Source organism: Salvelinus sp. IW2-2015, linkage group LG35 (assembly GCF_002910315.2).
Source record: "Salvelinus sp. IW2-2015 linkage group LG35, ASM291031v2, whole genome shotgun sequence".
Taxonomy (NCBI): domain Eukaryota; kingdom Metazoa; phylum Chordata; class Actinopteri; order Salmoniformes; family Salmonidae; genus Salvelinus; species Salvelinus sp. IW2-2015.
Window position 1 is genome coordinate 8,201,401 of NC_036874.1, and position 13,681 is coordinate 8,215,081.

The window sequence follows — 13,681 nt, forward strand, 5'->3', positions numbered from 1 at the left end:
TGTTAGCCTTACATATTACATTCAGTAGTCTAAATGCCATAGCACGAATACAATACTCTAATACGGCACTGTAAATGAAGAGACTTGACAGGAAGCCTAGAGGAAACATTTGTATTTGGACTAAGACAACTCTGATTGTCACACATGTTTAGAAATGATAGGCTAAATCAATCTAATTGGATAGTTTTTTAATTAAAAATAGTGATGTATCTACTTCTCAGATCCATTTTGACCTCACTACTACCCTCTGGTGACAGTATTTCAACATTACAGCAGCCCCACGTCCATCCAGTATCAAGTCCACTTCCATTTAACCTTGATCCTATGGTTGGGAAAGGGAGGTACTTAATCAGTTGTACATCTGAATGCCTTCAACTGAAATGTGTCTTCCGCATTTAACCCAACCCCTCTGGCTCAATAGTGTCCTGAAGATCTATTGCAGACATATGGGAAATTAATTACAGACAAATGAGAAACACATTACTACATGTTCTGAAGTCTTAGCAAGTCGGGGTATTCCCTTTAACTTGTAAACCAGTCAACCACAATGTGAATTGGCCAACTTCTCAAAAAACATCTCAAGCAACCACTGACAGGAGGGTATGGCATGTCTTCAGAGGTGTCCTCATACTAAAACAAATGAGCATAGAATGAGATACACTATGTACAAAACTATTTCTGTTTTCCATTCACAGTTGTATGCCTATTGTTTCCATACAGTTTTTCATATTGAGTACAGGTGTATGGCAATGGCACGTCAACATGACTTCCTCTTCTCAGTGAAATTGTTGTCTGACATGAGTAATGAAAACCCGAGTCTAAGCAGAAGTCCTAATACAGGTCCTAATTGGAGCCGTCACCACTCATATAGATCAATACTGGGTAAGGTTTCTCTGTACTTGTATCTCTCTAAGAAACACACTGTTGACAACTAAAGGATGGCAGAAGAGCTGCAATATTCTACAGTGGTTTTCAAGAATCCCATAATTTCTTTGCTGAAAGGTGAGTCTTGGCCTTTCTTTCTCATCTCTTCATCAATGTCACTCACTTTTATTTAATTTCTATCAGTTTCAAAAATGTCAATTCCAGACTGAAGACTATAACAATCACAGTTGTTTGTGAATATTCCAATTAAAGGGTCCTTAAATCAAGTGAGCCAGATATGGCTGCTACAGTACGCTGAATCATGTTCATGTTTTTTTTGTCTTTGTGATGGCAAATCTACTCTGTCATTATGTTTTAATCAAGTACAAATTACATTCTTAACCCATTTAATCTCATGGGTCACAATAGCAAGAATATATTTTTTGTACTTTACAGGCTCTGGAGAATAATCAATGTTTCAAATATTATACATTTTCATATCATTTAGAGAAGTTTCATTTGATTTCTCAAAAATGGTCACAAGACCACAAGCATATTTCTCCAAGATGTACTTTTACAGACAAACTTGGCACCAGAAGTCTGTACTCAACAGCTTTAAAAACAAATACGTTGTTGATATAAATAAAACATTTCTCTGTAAATATATTGTTTAAACGGTCTAGTTTACAAACACTATATATACCAAAGTATGTGGACACTCTTTCAAATTAGTGGATTCGTGTAACGATCTTCTTCATCTGATGAACAGGAAAGATCGGACAAAAACGCAGCGTGGTAAGTGTCCATGTTAATTTATTATAACAGAACACGAAACAAAAATAACAAAGAGAATGTAAGAAACGAAACAGTCCTGTCAGGTGAAACAACACAAAACAGAAAACAACTACCCACAACACACAGGTGGAAAAAGGCTACCTAAGTATGGGTCTCAATCAGAGACAACGATAGACAGCTGCCTCTGATTGAGAACAACACACGGCCAAACACGGCCAAACACAAAGAAATAGAAAGCATAGAAAAATTAACATAGAATGCAAGACATAGAATGTCCACCCCAACTCACGCCCTGACCAAACCAAAATAGACATAAAAAGGATCTCTAAGGTCAGCGCGTGACAATTCGGCTATTTCAGCCACACCCGTTGCTGACAGGTGTATAAAATTGAGCACACAGTTATGCAATCTCCATAAACAAACATTGGCAGTAGAATGTACTTACTGAAGAGCTCAGTAACTTTCAACATGGCACCGTCATAGGATGCCACCTTACCAACAAGTCAGTTTGTCAAATTTCTGTCCTGCTGGAGCTGCCCCGGTCAATTAAGTCCTGTTATTGTGAAGTGGAAACAATGAGGAGCAACAACAGCTCAGCCGCGAAGTGGTAGGCCACACAAGCTCACAGAATGGAACCACCTAGTGATGAAGTGCATACCACGTAAATATCGCCTGTTCTCGGTTGCAACACTCACTACCGAGTTCCAAATTACCTCTGGAAGCAACGTCAGCACAAGAACTGTTCGTCGGGAGCTTCATGAAATGGGTTTCCATGGCCGAGCAGCGCACACAAGCCTAAGATCACCATGTGCAATGCCAAGCGTAGGCTGCAGTGGAGTAAAGCTCGCTGCTATTGGAGTCTTGAGCAGTGGAAACTCGTTCTCTGGAGTGATGAATCACGCTTCACCATCTGGCGGTCCGATGGACGATTCTGGGTTTGGCAGATGCCAGGAGAACGCTACCTGCCCCAATGCCAACTGTAAAGTTTGGTGGAGGAGGAATAATGGTCTGGGGACGTTTTTCATGGTTCGGATTAGGCCCCTTAGTTCCAGTGAAGGGAAATCTTAACACTAGGGCATACAATGACATTTTAGACGATTCTGTGCTTCCAACTTTGTGGCAACCTTTTAGGGAAGGTCCTTTCCTGTTTTAGCATGACAATGCCCCCATGCACAAAGCAAGTCCATACAGAAATGGTTTGTCGAGATCGGTGTGGAAGAACTTGACTGGCCTGCACAGAGCCCTGACCTCAACTCATCGAACACCTTTGGAATGAATTGGGACGCCGACTGAGAGCCAGGCCTAATCGCCCAACATCAGTGCCCAACCTCACTAATGCTCTTGTGGCTGAATGGAAGTAAGTCCCCGCAGCAATGTTCCAACATCTAGATTAAAGCCTTCCCAGAAGAGTGGAGGCTGTTATTACAGCAAAAGGGGGAGCAACTCCATATTAATGCCCATGACTTTGGAATGAGATGTGTCCACACACTTTTTGTCATGTAGCACATGTGCCTTAATTTTCAATACATTGAATCCATGATACTTGAGGTAAAATAATTAATACAGTGTCTCTAATTTATAAACAGTACAGTACAGTACCGGTCAAAAGTTTGGACACACATACTCATTAAAAAAATATATCTTATTTTTACTATTTTCTACATTGCAGCGTAATAGTGAAGACATCAAAACTATGAAATAACACATATGGAATCATGTAGTAAAGTTACCAAAAAAGTGTTAAACAAATCCAAATATATTTTATATTTAATATTCTTCAAAGTAGCCACCCTTCACCTTGATGACAGCTTTGCACACTCTTGGCATTCTCTTAACCAGATTCATGAGGAATGCCTTTCCAACAGTCTTGAAGGAGTTCCCACATATGCTGGGCACTTGTTGGCTGCTTTTCCTTCACTCTGAGGTCCCCAAACCATCTCAATTGGGTTGAGGTCGGGTGATTGTGGAGGCCAGGTCATCTGATGCAGCACTCCTTCACTCTCCTTGGTGAAATAGTCCTTACACAGCCTGGAGGTGTGTTTTGGGTCATTGTCCTATTGAAAAATTAATTATTGTCCCACTAAGCGCAAACCAGATGGGATGGCGTATCGCTGCAGAATGCTGTGATAGCCATGCTGGTTAATTGTGCCTTGAATTCTAAATAAGTCACAGACAGTGTCACCAGCAAAGCATCCCCACACCATCACATCTCCTCCTCCATGCTTCACGATGGGAACCACACATGCGGAGATTATCTGTTCACCTACTCTGTCTCTCACAAAGCTACGGCGGTTGGAAACAAAAATCTCAAATTGTGACCTATCAGACCAAAGGACAGATTTCCACCGGTCTAATGTCCATTGCTCGTGTTTTTTGGCCCAAGCAAGTCTCTTCTTCTTATTGGTGTCCTTTAGAAGTGGTTTCTTTGCAGCAATTCGACCATGAAGGCCTGATTCACGCATTCTCCTCTGAACAGTTGATGTTGAGATGTGTCTGTTACTTGAACTCTGTGAAGCATTTATTTGGGCTGCAATCTGAGGTGCAGTTAAATGCCGATTTCTGAGGCTGGTAACTCTAATGAACTCTGGCTCTTGATGGACTGTCGTTTCTCTTTGCCTATTTGAGCTATTCTTGCCATAATATGGACTTGGTCTTTTACCAAATTGGGATATCTTCTGTATACCACCCCTATCTTGTCACAACACAACTAGCAACAGCAAGCTAGCTAAATAGGACAAATTAGCTAGGAACTGCAAGCTAGCTAGCTAAATTGCCATAAATGTTTAATGCTTTTCGACCTGCCCCCAAATTAACATAATTGGATCAGAGTTTGTTTTGATATTTCAACCTGCGTGTTGTGATCGCGTTTGGTGTGCGGGACCAAATCAATTTGTGCGTGTCCGGTTTGGGCATGGTGTTTTGGAGGAAACGGCACAAGCAGGGATGAGACGCCATACACCTCGTCCAATTCTCCCTTGTGCCGATAGTGTGAACTGGAGATAAGCTCTGCAAACAAAATCATAAGAAATGTTAGTCTGATACCGAAACTAAATCACAATGTATTTACAATGAGCACGCCCCATTATTGGTTAGAATGAGATTTCATGAATCATGATGCTGTCTGCGATTCGAACTCCTGTTGTCTAATCTAAAGGTAAATGTGTTACCAACTTGGCAAACAGAGCTGATGATAAACATCATTATAAAATACTGAACACCTACCCACTACTGATATTACCTTAAGCAATTTATAATCAAGCAAAATTTTACCAATTATTTAACTGGCATATCAGCTGCTGACTGGTCGAATAACCTCTTCTGCCAGGAAGTCCTTCATATGGATTAGTAACACATTCAATAAATACATTGCCATCCAGACAGACTGACAGGAACTTCTGACTGCATAATACAGCCACCATCCGCTGGGATATTGTGCTGTATCGCTACCATCTCTCTACAACACACACACTCCTACTCTAGCCATTACCTGGCAGCATCCCCACTCACACCAGTTTGTGTTTGCCCTCTAGCTGAGGTGTTTCAGGCGGCATATCTGTGTTGTTACTGCTACGAGAACAAACTCTTTGATCTGGGGCAACGATCGGCTCAAACATGAACGGCTTCAGTAGGTTTATTGGCTCCCTAACTAACAATTATGTCATTCTCTGTAATAAACTAATTCTCAGACTTGGAGCTACTCTGTAAATTCAGACATTTTGGGGAATTCCAAAATGCTCTCTCCTGCCAGTGATGCAACAATGCCAATATGGCGATGTACACTTACAGTTAGCTGGCGTTCTATATCATAGTGTTTCCATTCCCCTTTATTGATTTTCTTACGAACTCCTCATATCTTCTTACGAATCTTCTTATGTTTGTTCTGATGTCTGTTGCTAGGCAACCAATTTAGCTAGCTATCTAGCTAGCAATGGCAATCATGTTAGCATATTTCCTACTGAGATTACTGTTCTAAAATATGTACTTTGGTTTAAAATAATCTATACTGAAACTTTCATTTGACGTTTGAGTGGATTAAACATGTTCAATTGCTTATTCTCTCACTGCCCAGAGTTTAAGACAAGAGTTTAGCCATCTTGGAATTAAGAACAAATCCATTAAAGAATCTAATTTCTTGTAAACTTTTTGCTTAAGGAGAAACATAAGAAATAGTGCAATAACCTTTCCAATAACCGTTTTGAGGAATAGCAACTTTGCTTAACTTTCTTTAAGTTAATAATACATTTTTTCTTAAGATTTTGTGAATCCGGACCCAGGTGACTACCTCATGAAGCTGGTTGAGAGAATGCCAAGAGTGTGCAAAACTGTCATCAAGGCAAAGGGTGGCTACTTTGAAGAATAGGAAAGCAACAGGGACGAGGAGTTTTGACAAAGAAACTGGGGTCTATGAGTAACAAATAGGACATTTAAGGGTAGGATATGGATGTATCAGTACTTGATTGTTTCAATATTAGGGTATTGGCATGTGGGTGTTAGGATTAGGGTATGGGTATGGGGGTAACAGGGCTGGGTTGTGTGGGTTATTCGGGTTTAGGTGTGTGGGTAAGTGGACTGAGGTATAAAGATATTGGGCTGAGGGATGGGGGTAACAGGGCTGGGTTGTGTGGGTTATTCGGGTTTAGGTGTGTGGGTAAGTGGACTGAGGTATAAAGATATTGGGCTGAGGGATGGGGGTAAATGTTTGTTAATTGTATTATAGGCAGAGCAATGTATGCTCACATTGGTCACAATTACCAGAGAATATAACATACGTTTTTTACATACTTTAAAATCTTTATGGGTTAACAAATGGGTTAATAATATTGAATATGTATGTGTCCCCTTTCTCTTCCCCACAGAGAAAAAAGAGGAAGAAACAGTATATGCTGAAGTAAAGGTTAAGGGAAGTGCAGTCACTCAACGGAATCCTGCCACAGCAGGTACATTTCAGAGATACAGAACTGCGGAAGATCTGCGTTATTGTGCAATTAGTCTCTCTAGATATCCGGGTCGCCTCCAACAATTACATGTTTTATCGCTTTAACACCGTCTGAACGGCAATTTGGCATAGAGGAATTACGTCACTGCCTATGCGAGTACCTTATCCGCTTGAATAAAATAAGAAATACATTTCCTCAAATTATCCACCATTTATTGTTCAATTATTAGATTTCATCAAATTATGGAATAACGCTTACCATTAAATGTATACACTTATGCTAACAATATATATGGCTATAATAACATTAATCTTATTTTTGCTATTCCTAGTGGATGAGAGGCCTGCTCTCCACTCTCAACCCCTTCGAGGAGTGGCAGTGTGTTTGGGTGTTCTTTGTGTCCTCTTGGTTTCAGCCATTATAGGCCTCTATGTGTACTGTGAGTATGTGGATCATAACATAATATGGATTGTGGAGGGGTTGCAGGATGACATCATAGAGTAAACATGTTCTTCTCTCTCCATAGTCAGCACTGCTCTGTCAGAGCACAACACAAAGTTAGTGAGGGAACTGAAGCAACTAACAGATGCGCGTGCATTCCTACTGGCGGCCAATCAGGACCTTACGAACCTCAACAGCAATCTGAGTACAGCCAATCACATTTTGCGGAGTGATTATAGCAATGTAAGCACTGCAAACCAACGTTTAGCGGCTGAGAAAGAAGCATTGTCAAGAGAGAGGGATAGACTGAACTGGAATCTTAGGTCCATATATCAGTTTGAAGATTTTCCAGTCAATCAATATTGTTCACCAAAAGATGACGTAGGAGGTAAGCCCCCTTCCTGTTGGCCTTGTTTTCATCATAGTGTACACCACGTGTCAAACTCATCCCACGGAGGGCCAAGTGTCTGTGGGTTTTCGCTCCACCCTTGTACTCGATTGATGATTTAAGGTCACTAATTAGTAAGGAACTCCCCTCACCTGGTTGTCTAGGTCTTAATTGAAGGACAAAACTAAAACCTGCAGACACTCGGCCCTCCACGGAATGAGTTTGACACCCTTAGTGTACACTAAATACAAACTTTACACTTTCTATCTTACTCTGTAATATTGATAATACGTATGTAGTATAATTACCTAATAATTACCAACTAATAATTATTACCTGTAATTCTTCATTGTTGCAGAGAGAAAGTGTAACCCTTGTCGAAGTGGGTGGCTGTTGTTCCAATCTAGTTGTTACCAGATTTTATACCCTTCCAGTCCCTGGAAGACCTGGCAACAAAGCAGAGAGAATTGCAAACAACATAATTCGGATTTGCTTGTCATAGGAAGTCAAAAGGAACAGGTGGGACAATGCTACAGACTAGAGTTTTAAGGGACAGATTCATTTCACATTTAAAGTGGATCTCCAAAAAGTGAAATGGGAACTATATTATAATGTGTGATATATAGATATGAGCTCAAGGTAAAGCAGTCGTTGCTGAAAAACAAAAGCACAAAGGTCATTATACTGCTGCTACCTGTTGTGCCGTTTGTTATTCTTGCTCATTTGGACCTGATTAGATACATTTATTCAAAACGTTTAGACACTCTCTCCTGAAACTGTGGATTACCATATACATTTTTTTTTTTAACTACTTGTTTCATTCATTTCACATTCAGGAATTCATTCATAACCACACTCAATTCTACTTTGATATGCATCATGGATACTGGATCGGTTTGACTGACATAGCTCATGTCAGCCAATGGCTCTGGGTTAATGGAAGTCAACAGACTGATGGGTAAGGATGTTTCACTCAATGTAAACACAACAAAGAAGCATTGTTAAATCATTATTTGACTCAGTCATTTCTTTTCATTCATGGTGGTGTTCTCTTTTCACAGGTTTTGGAAAAAACAAACTGGGGGTAATTGCGTGTTAACTGTCCCAAATAATGCACCTTTGGTTAATTGGAATGCTGAATCGTGTAGCATGGAGAACCGTTGGATCTGTGAGAGTAGAGCCTTAATATGGTCAAATTAAATTGCAGGGACACTCTTTCAAGAGCTATTCTCACATACTGAACTCATATATTATTGCATCTCCACTTGAGAATTACATTGAGTTTTATTCTTCTAACTTAAGGACCCCTGCATCTGTCTGTTGGGGTCAATTCGAATTCACTCAATTCAGGAAGTGATTTTAATTAAACATTTACAATGGAAAACCTTCATTAGCTGACTTCAATTTGAATTGACCCCAATCCGGTTCTGGTTGTATGTTTTTGATATGTTAACAACCAAGGATCTGTTGTAATGTAGCTATAGAGAAGTTTAAAAAATAATGTTCCGTTTTGACCTTTCATATAAATCAGGCATATTTTCTTTAATGTCAATCTTTTCACTTTGACAATAAATGTATGTTCTTCTATTGTCTTATTGTATTATGTTCGTAGTGTTTTAGAATAACATTTGTTTTGGCCTTTCATAGATCAGAAATCATATCATATTCAGTTTACAAAGCAAAGCAGGACTTGTCTTCCAAGATTGTCTTCTTTCGATTTTGAAAGATCTTACTTAGCATATGAAGTACAAGTTTAATACATGGAATGGAAGTTTTTAATGAAATCACTGTTTTATAAACTATACAATACTTCTAAATCAGCAGCTTTAGGCACTTGATTAAATCTTTATTTAAAGCAGCAATCAGGAGTTGAAACAATAACAAAGAAATCCCCGCCCCTGTTTTGGTAAAAAAAAAAAAAAAAGCTGAGGGATGGGGCTGGAGAAATGTAACCACTGTCAAATTCATAGAAAGAGCCATGGATGCAATGACTGACCATCCATGATATCAAAATTATAGTTTTAACCATGTTATGGGGCTATATAGTGTTTATTTACATGTATTTTGATTACAAACATTGGAGGAAAACAAGCTTATAATTTTGGTTCTGATGAAGAATCACAGTTGAACGAAGCTCATGAGGCATTTATAAGTTATATTCTTTAAGAATCAATGGGTACATATCATTACTTTTAGTCCAAAATTGATTCCTCTTTAAGCATCATGCAAATGTGTCACATCACAGAGAGTAGTAAGGAAAGCTCATTGAGCAAAAGATGGGGTCCAATCCTTTATTCAGCCCATCAATTATCCAATAAGATTAATTTGATAACATTAGTTAATGTTTTACACAAAATAGTCTCAAAATCTTTATCAGATAAACTAAAACCATTGTGTACATATTTAATTAAATAATTGCAAATGTATATGCAGAGACAGTCTTCTACAAAACTGTAATGTCAATTAAATCATGAATTTCTCCAAGTGACTGACTCAGACACTAATATCAAAAATAAGAAGTCGTCCAAGAACAAAGAGGATTCAGCGGAGATAGAACACACTAACGTAGAGAAAGCAACCAATCAGAAACTGCGGTGGACTCCCCTCCAAAAAAGAAAAAGAAATTGGATGCAGCAATAGAGGAGAGCGAGATGAAGGGAGAACCTAAAATAAAAGGTAAAAACTAAACATGCAAAGAGGACAAGCAGACAGAGGACAGGTAACACAATGAGTTCATACCTCTAAAAAATAAATAATATGGAGCAAGATTGATGAGGACTTGCCTAAGATTCTTGGAGAGGCAAAGAGATCAGGCATTTAGGAGCTTGTGGTCAGAGCTCCAATGTTCACTTCTTCTCATAGACATATGAAACACAGTATATTTGAATCTGACATTATTGCAAAACCATTAAAAAATGTTTTGTGTCCTGTCAACAGACTTAACAATATACATTTTAGTGGAATGGATATTAGAAATCATTTTGTGTGCATCAACTGGTGATTATATACCGCTTCTTGTACGGGGGTCCTGTATTGTTAATATTCTCAACATGGATGTTTTAAACAATGCTACATCAGATAAAAGGTTGCTAGATATGAGCATAGTAGTGTCCATGTTTATTTTTAATAAACAAATGGCATAGCTATTTTCTCAGATCCATTTTGACCTCAATACTACCCTCTGGTGACAGTATTCAACATTGCAACAGCCCCACGTCCATATTGTACAGTGGCAACCCCGCTTCCATTCAACCTCCTAGGGTTGGCTCAATAGTGTACTGAAGATCTACTGCATTCATATGGGAAATAACTTAATATCTATTACAGACAAATTGGAAAACTGTTTTCTGACATCTTAGCAAGTCAGGGAATTTCCTTGAACTTGTAACCAGTCAATGTGGCTCGGTCTACTTATTTTTTTAAGAATCAATCAGTGACTGGAGGGTATAAGGAGGGTATGGCAAGTCTTCAGAGATATGCTCACCCTAAAACAAGAGAGGAATGAAAGACAATCGTATTTCTGTTTCCCACAGCTATAGAGCTTTCCATATTGAGTACCACACAGCAACGTTACCATCATGACACGTAAACATACCTTCTTCCCCTTTTGAGTCAGATGTGTGAATCTGTACAGTGAAATGTCTGTTTGTGAAGTAACCTCATCCCCAGGCTCAATTGCTACAGTGAGAGAGAGCCGGCTGGGTGGAGATTATCTGTGAGTAATTAATGCAAACCAGAGTCGACCCAGAAGTACTTATACAGATCCTATTGGGGATAACAACAGTAGTCACACTTGTAGAAATAAAGCGTACCGAAACACGCTTCAGACCAGCTTGAACAAAAAAGGGAATCAGGTGCTCGACTGAGGGACTTGAAAGTCCCAAAAAGCCTTCCTCACCCCAGGACACTTCAACAGGTAAATAACTACCTTTAAATAAACTGAAAAATAAAGAAAAGGCGCTTATGAAGGCATCCAATGACGAAACATAAGCCTGTTTGCTTTAAATGAAACAGATCAATGCAGACAGAGAACTATTTTTCTTTATTTTCCTGTTGAAAAGTCCTGGTGTAAGGAATGCTTTTTAACAGTAGTCGCACATGTATTTCAGACACCATTGGTTATGGTTTTATTTGTATCCGAAGGATGCCAGAAGAGCTGCATTACTCTACAGTGGTTTTAAAACATGTCTTCACCAAAAGGTGAGTCTTAGCATTTCTTTCTCTCTTCATCTATCTTACTCTCTTATAGTGCATTTCTACCAATTCAGCTCATTCTCACTGCCAGACCTAGCCCTAAAACGGTTTTATTTAAATCGCCATGTTTTTAAATGTTCAAGTTGATGGATGCTTAAAGCAAGCAAGCCAGTTATGGCAGCTATTTATTCCAGATTATTTGAATGTTTTACCAATTCTGTGTTGGAGAACATTGATGCCAAATGAATTGTAAATTAAGGTTTAATCAAGTACCTCTGTGTAAAAACGAATGAATAATCTCCCTCTCCCACGAAAAAAAAGAGGAAAAGGAAGAACATATGCCATATGTTGAAGTAAAGGCAAGGTGGAGTGCACCCAGTCAACCTGGTCCTGCCACAGCGTGTGTTAAATAAGAGCTCAATATCCACCATTTATTGTTCAATTATTTGACTCCTTTGAATAATAGCATACTGTCAGATTCACTAATGAAGCATATTAAAATGTAGCTATAATGCACTCCTATTTTTGCTATTCCTAGTGGAGGAGGGCCCTGCTCCCCACTCTCAACGCTTTGGAGGAGTGGCAGTGTGTTTGGGGGTTATTTGTATCCTGTTGGTGTCAGCCATTTTACCTTTCTGTGTCTACTGTGAGTATGTGGATCATAAAGACACAATAATATGGAATTTGGAGAGGTGCAGGTTGAGTAAGCATGTCCTTCTCTCCACAGTCAGCACTGCCCTCTCAGAGCACAACACAAATTTGGTGAGGGAACTGGAGCAGCTAACAGATGAGCATATATCCCTACTGGCAGCCAATCAGGACCTAATGAATCTCTACTGCAAGCTGAGTGTAGCCAATCACATTTTGCAGAGCGATTACATCAATGTGTCTACTGAAAACCAGCAATTGAAGGCAGAGAGGATGAACTTGTCAAGAGACAGGGATGGGCTCAACTGGACTCTTGGGGTCATATTTCAGTTGAAGAATTTCCCAGTTGATAACTACTGCCCACATGAAGATGCCAACACCAAAGGTAAAGTTTCCATCCTTGTTAATATTTCCTCATTAATTTGAATTGCTTCATATGCTGATGGTCTAGAATGTATGTCACAGTGATACTTTGTTACTTTAAATGTCAAAAACACTATGTAGCTGGTCGTAGTGGTCCTCTGTTGCCCAGTTGAGCGAGCATGGCACTTGCAATGCCAGGATAGTGGGTTTGATTCCCAGGACCACTCGTAGAACAAATGTATGCACGCATGACTAAGTCGCTTTGGACAAAAGCATCTGCTAAATGGTATATATTAATATTATTATATTACTTTGCATGTTTCATGTTTCATGTTGCACAGATAGAGAGTGCAAACCTTGTCAAGTTGGCTGGGTGCTGTTCCAATCCAGTTGTTACCTGTTTCTGCACATTAAAGTCCCCTTCGGTCACCTTTGGAGGACCTGGCAAGGAAGCAGACAGCACTGCAAAAACAACAATGCCGATTTGGTTGACATAGGCAGTCAAGAGGAACAGGTAGGACACTGCTACAGGTAAATGCTTTAAGGGAGATTCACACAGCCTTTAACGGGTTACTCAAGCAATACAAATGTACAAAAAGTAGGAACCATATTAAAATGTGATATATAGCTCCTGTATGTTCATGGAAACACCCTCATAACATGAAGTTCATTAACACTGCTACAACGGTGCTCCTTGTTATATGGTATGAAAGTGGTACTTCCTGTTGTCTCATTTTGTAGGCTAAGAATGGGCTTCAAATAAGACTTTTCTAACTTTTGGCAATGTGTCGTACTTCTTGAGCATCAAATATTTTGATAAAAGGAATCGGGTATGAGCTAATCAATACATTAATAGAATTGTGTATATACAGTGGGGAGAACAAGTATTTGATACACTGCCGATTTGGCAGGTTTTCCTACTTACAAAGCATTTAGAGGTCTGTAATTTTTATCATAGGTACACTTCAACTGTGAGAGACGGAATCTAAAACAAAAATCCAGAAAATCACATTGTATGATTTTTAAGTAATTAATTTGCATTTTATTGCAT

General features: G+C 39.2%; 2 protein-coding genes across 4 annotated transcripts; both read left to right on the top strand.

The window, feature by feature from the left end:
• Positions 1–863: 863 nt before the first annotated feature.
• LOC111959093 (C-type lectin domain family 12 member B) lies at positions 864–8,952 on the top strand. 2 transcript variants are annotated; one of them, XM_023980533.1, is made up of 7 exons: positions 864–1,002; positions 6,516–6,596; positions 6,928–7,035; positions 7,123–7,425; positions 7,784–7,944; positions 8,262–8,383; positions 8,487–8,952. In XM_023980533.1, the coding sequence occupies exons 1-7, from the start codon at positions 939–941 to the stop codon at positions 8,623–8,625; spliced, it is 978 nt and encodes a 325-aa protein (XP_023836301.1). In that variant the 5' UTR covers positions 864–938; the 3' UTR covers positions 8,626–8,952. The 2 variants fall into 2 exon arrangements, with proteins under 2 accessions (XP_023836301.1, XP_023836300.1); XM_023980532.2 differs by lacking the exon at positions 864–1,002 and having other exon boundaries at positions 5,913–6,596.
• Positions 8,953–9,370: 418 nt separating this feature from the next.
• LOC111958559 (C-type lectin domain family 12 member B) lies at positions 9,371–13,474 on the top strand. Of its 2 annotated transcripts, XM_023979816.2 has the most exons (5): positions 9,371–11,341; positions 11,535–11,625; positions 12,158–12,265; positions 12,347–12,652; positions 12,972–13,474. In XM_023979816.2, exons 2-5 carry the CDS (start codon positions 11,610–11,612, stop codon positions 13,163–13,165), a joined length of 624 nt encoding a protein of 207 aa, XP_023835584.2. In that variant the 5' UTR covers positions 9,371–11,341; positions 11,535–11,609; the 3' UTR covers positions 13,166–13,474. The 2 variants fall into 2 exon arrangements, with proteins under 2 accessions (XP_023835584.2, XP_070293530.1); XM_070437429.1 differs by lacking the exon at positions 9,371–11,341 and having other exon boundaries at positions 11,373–11,625.
• The last annotated feature ends 207 nt before the right edge of the window (positions 13,475–13,681 follow it).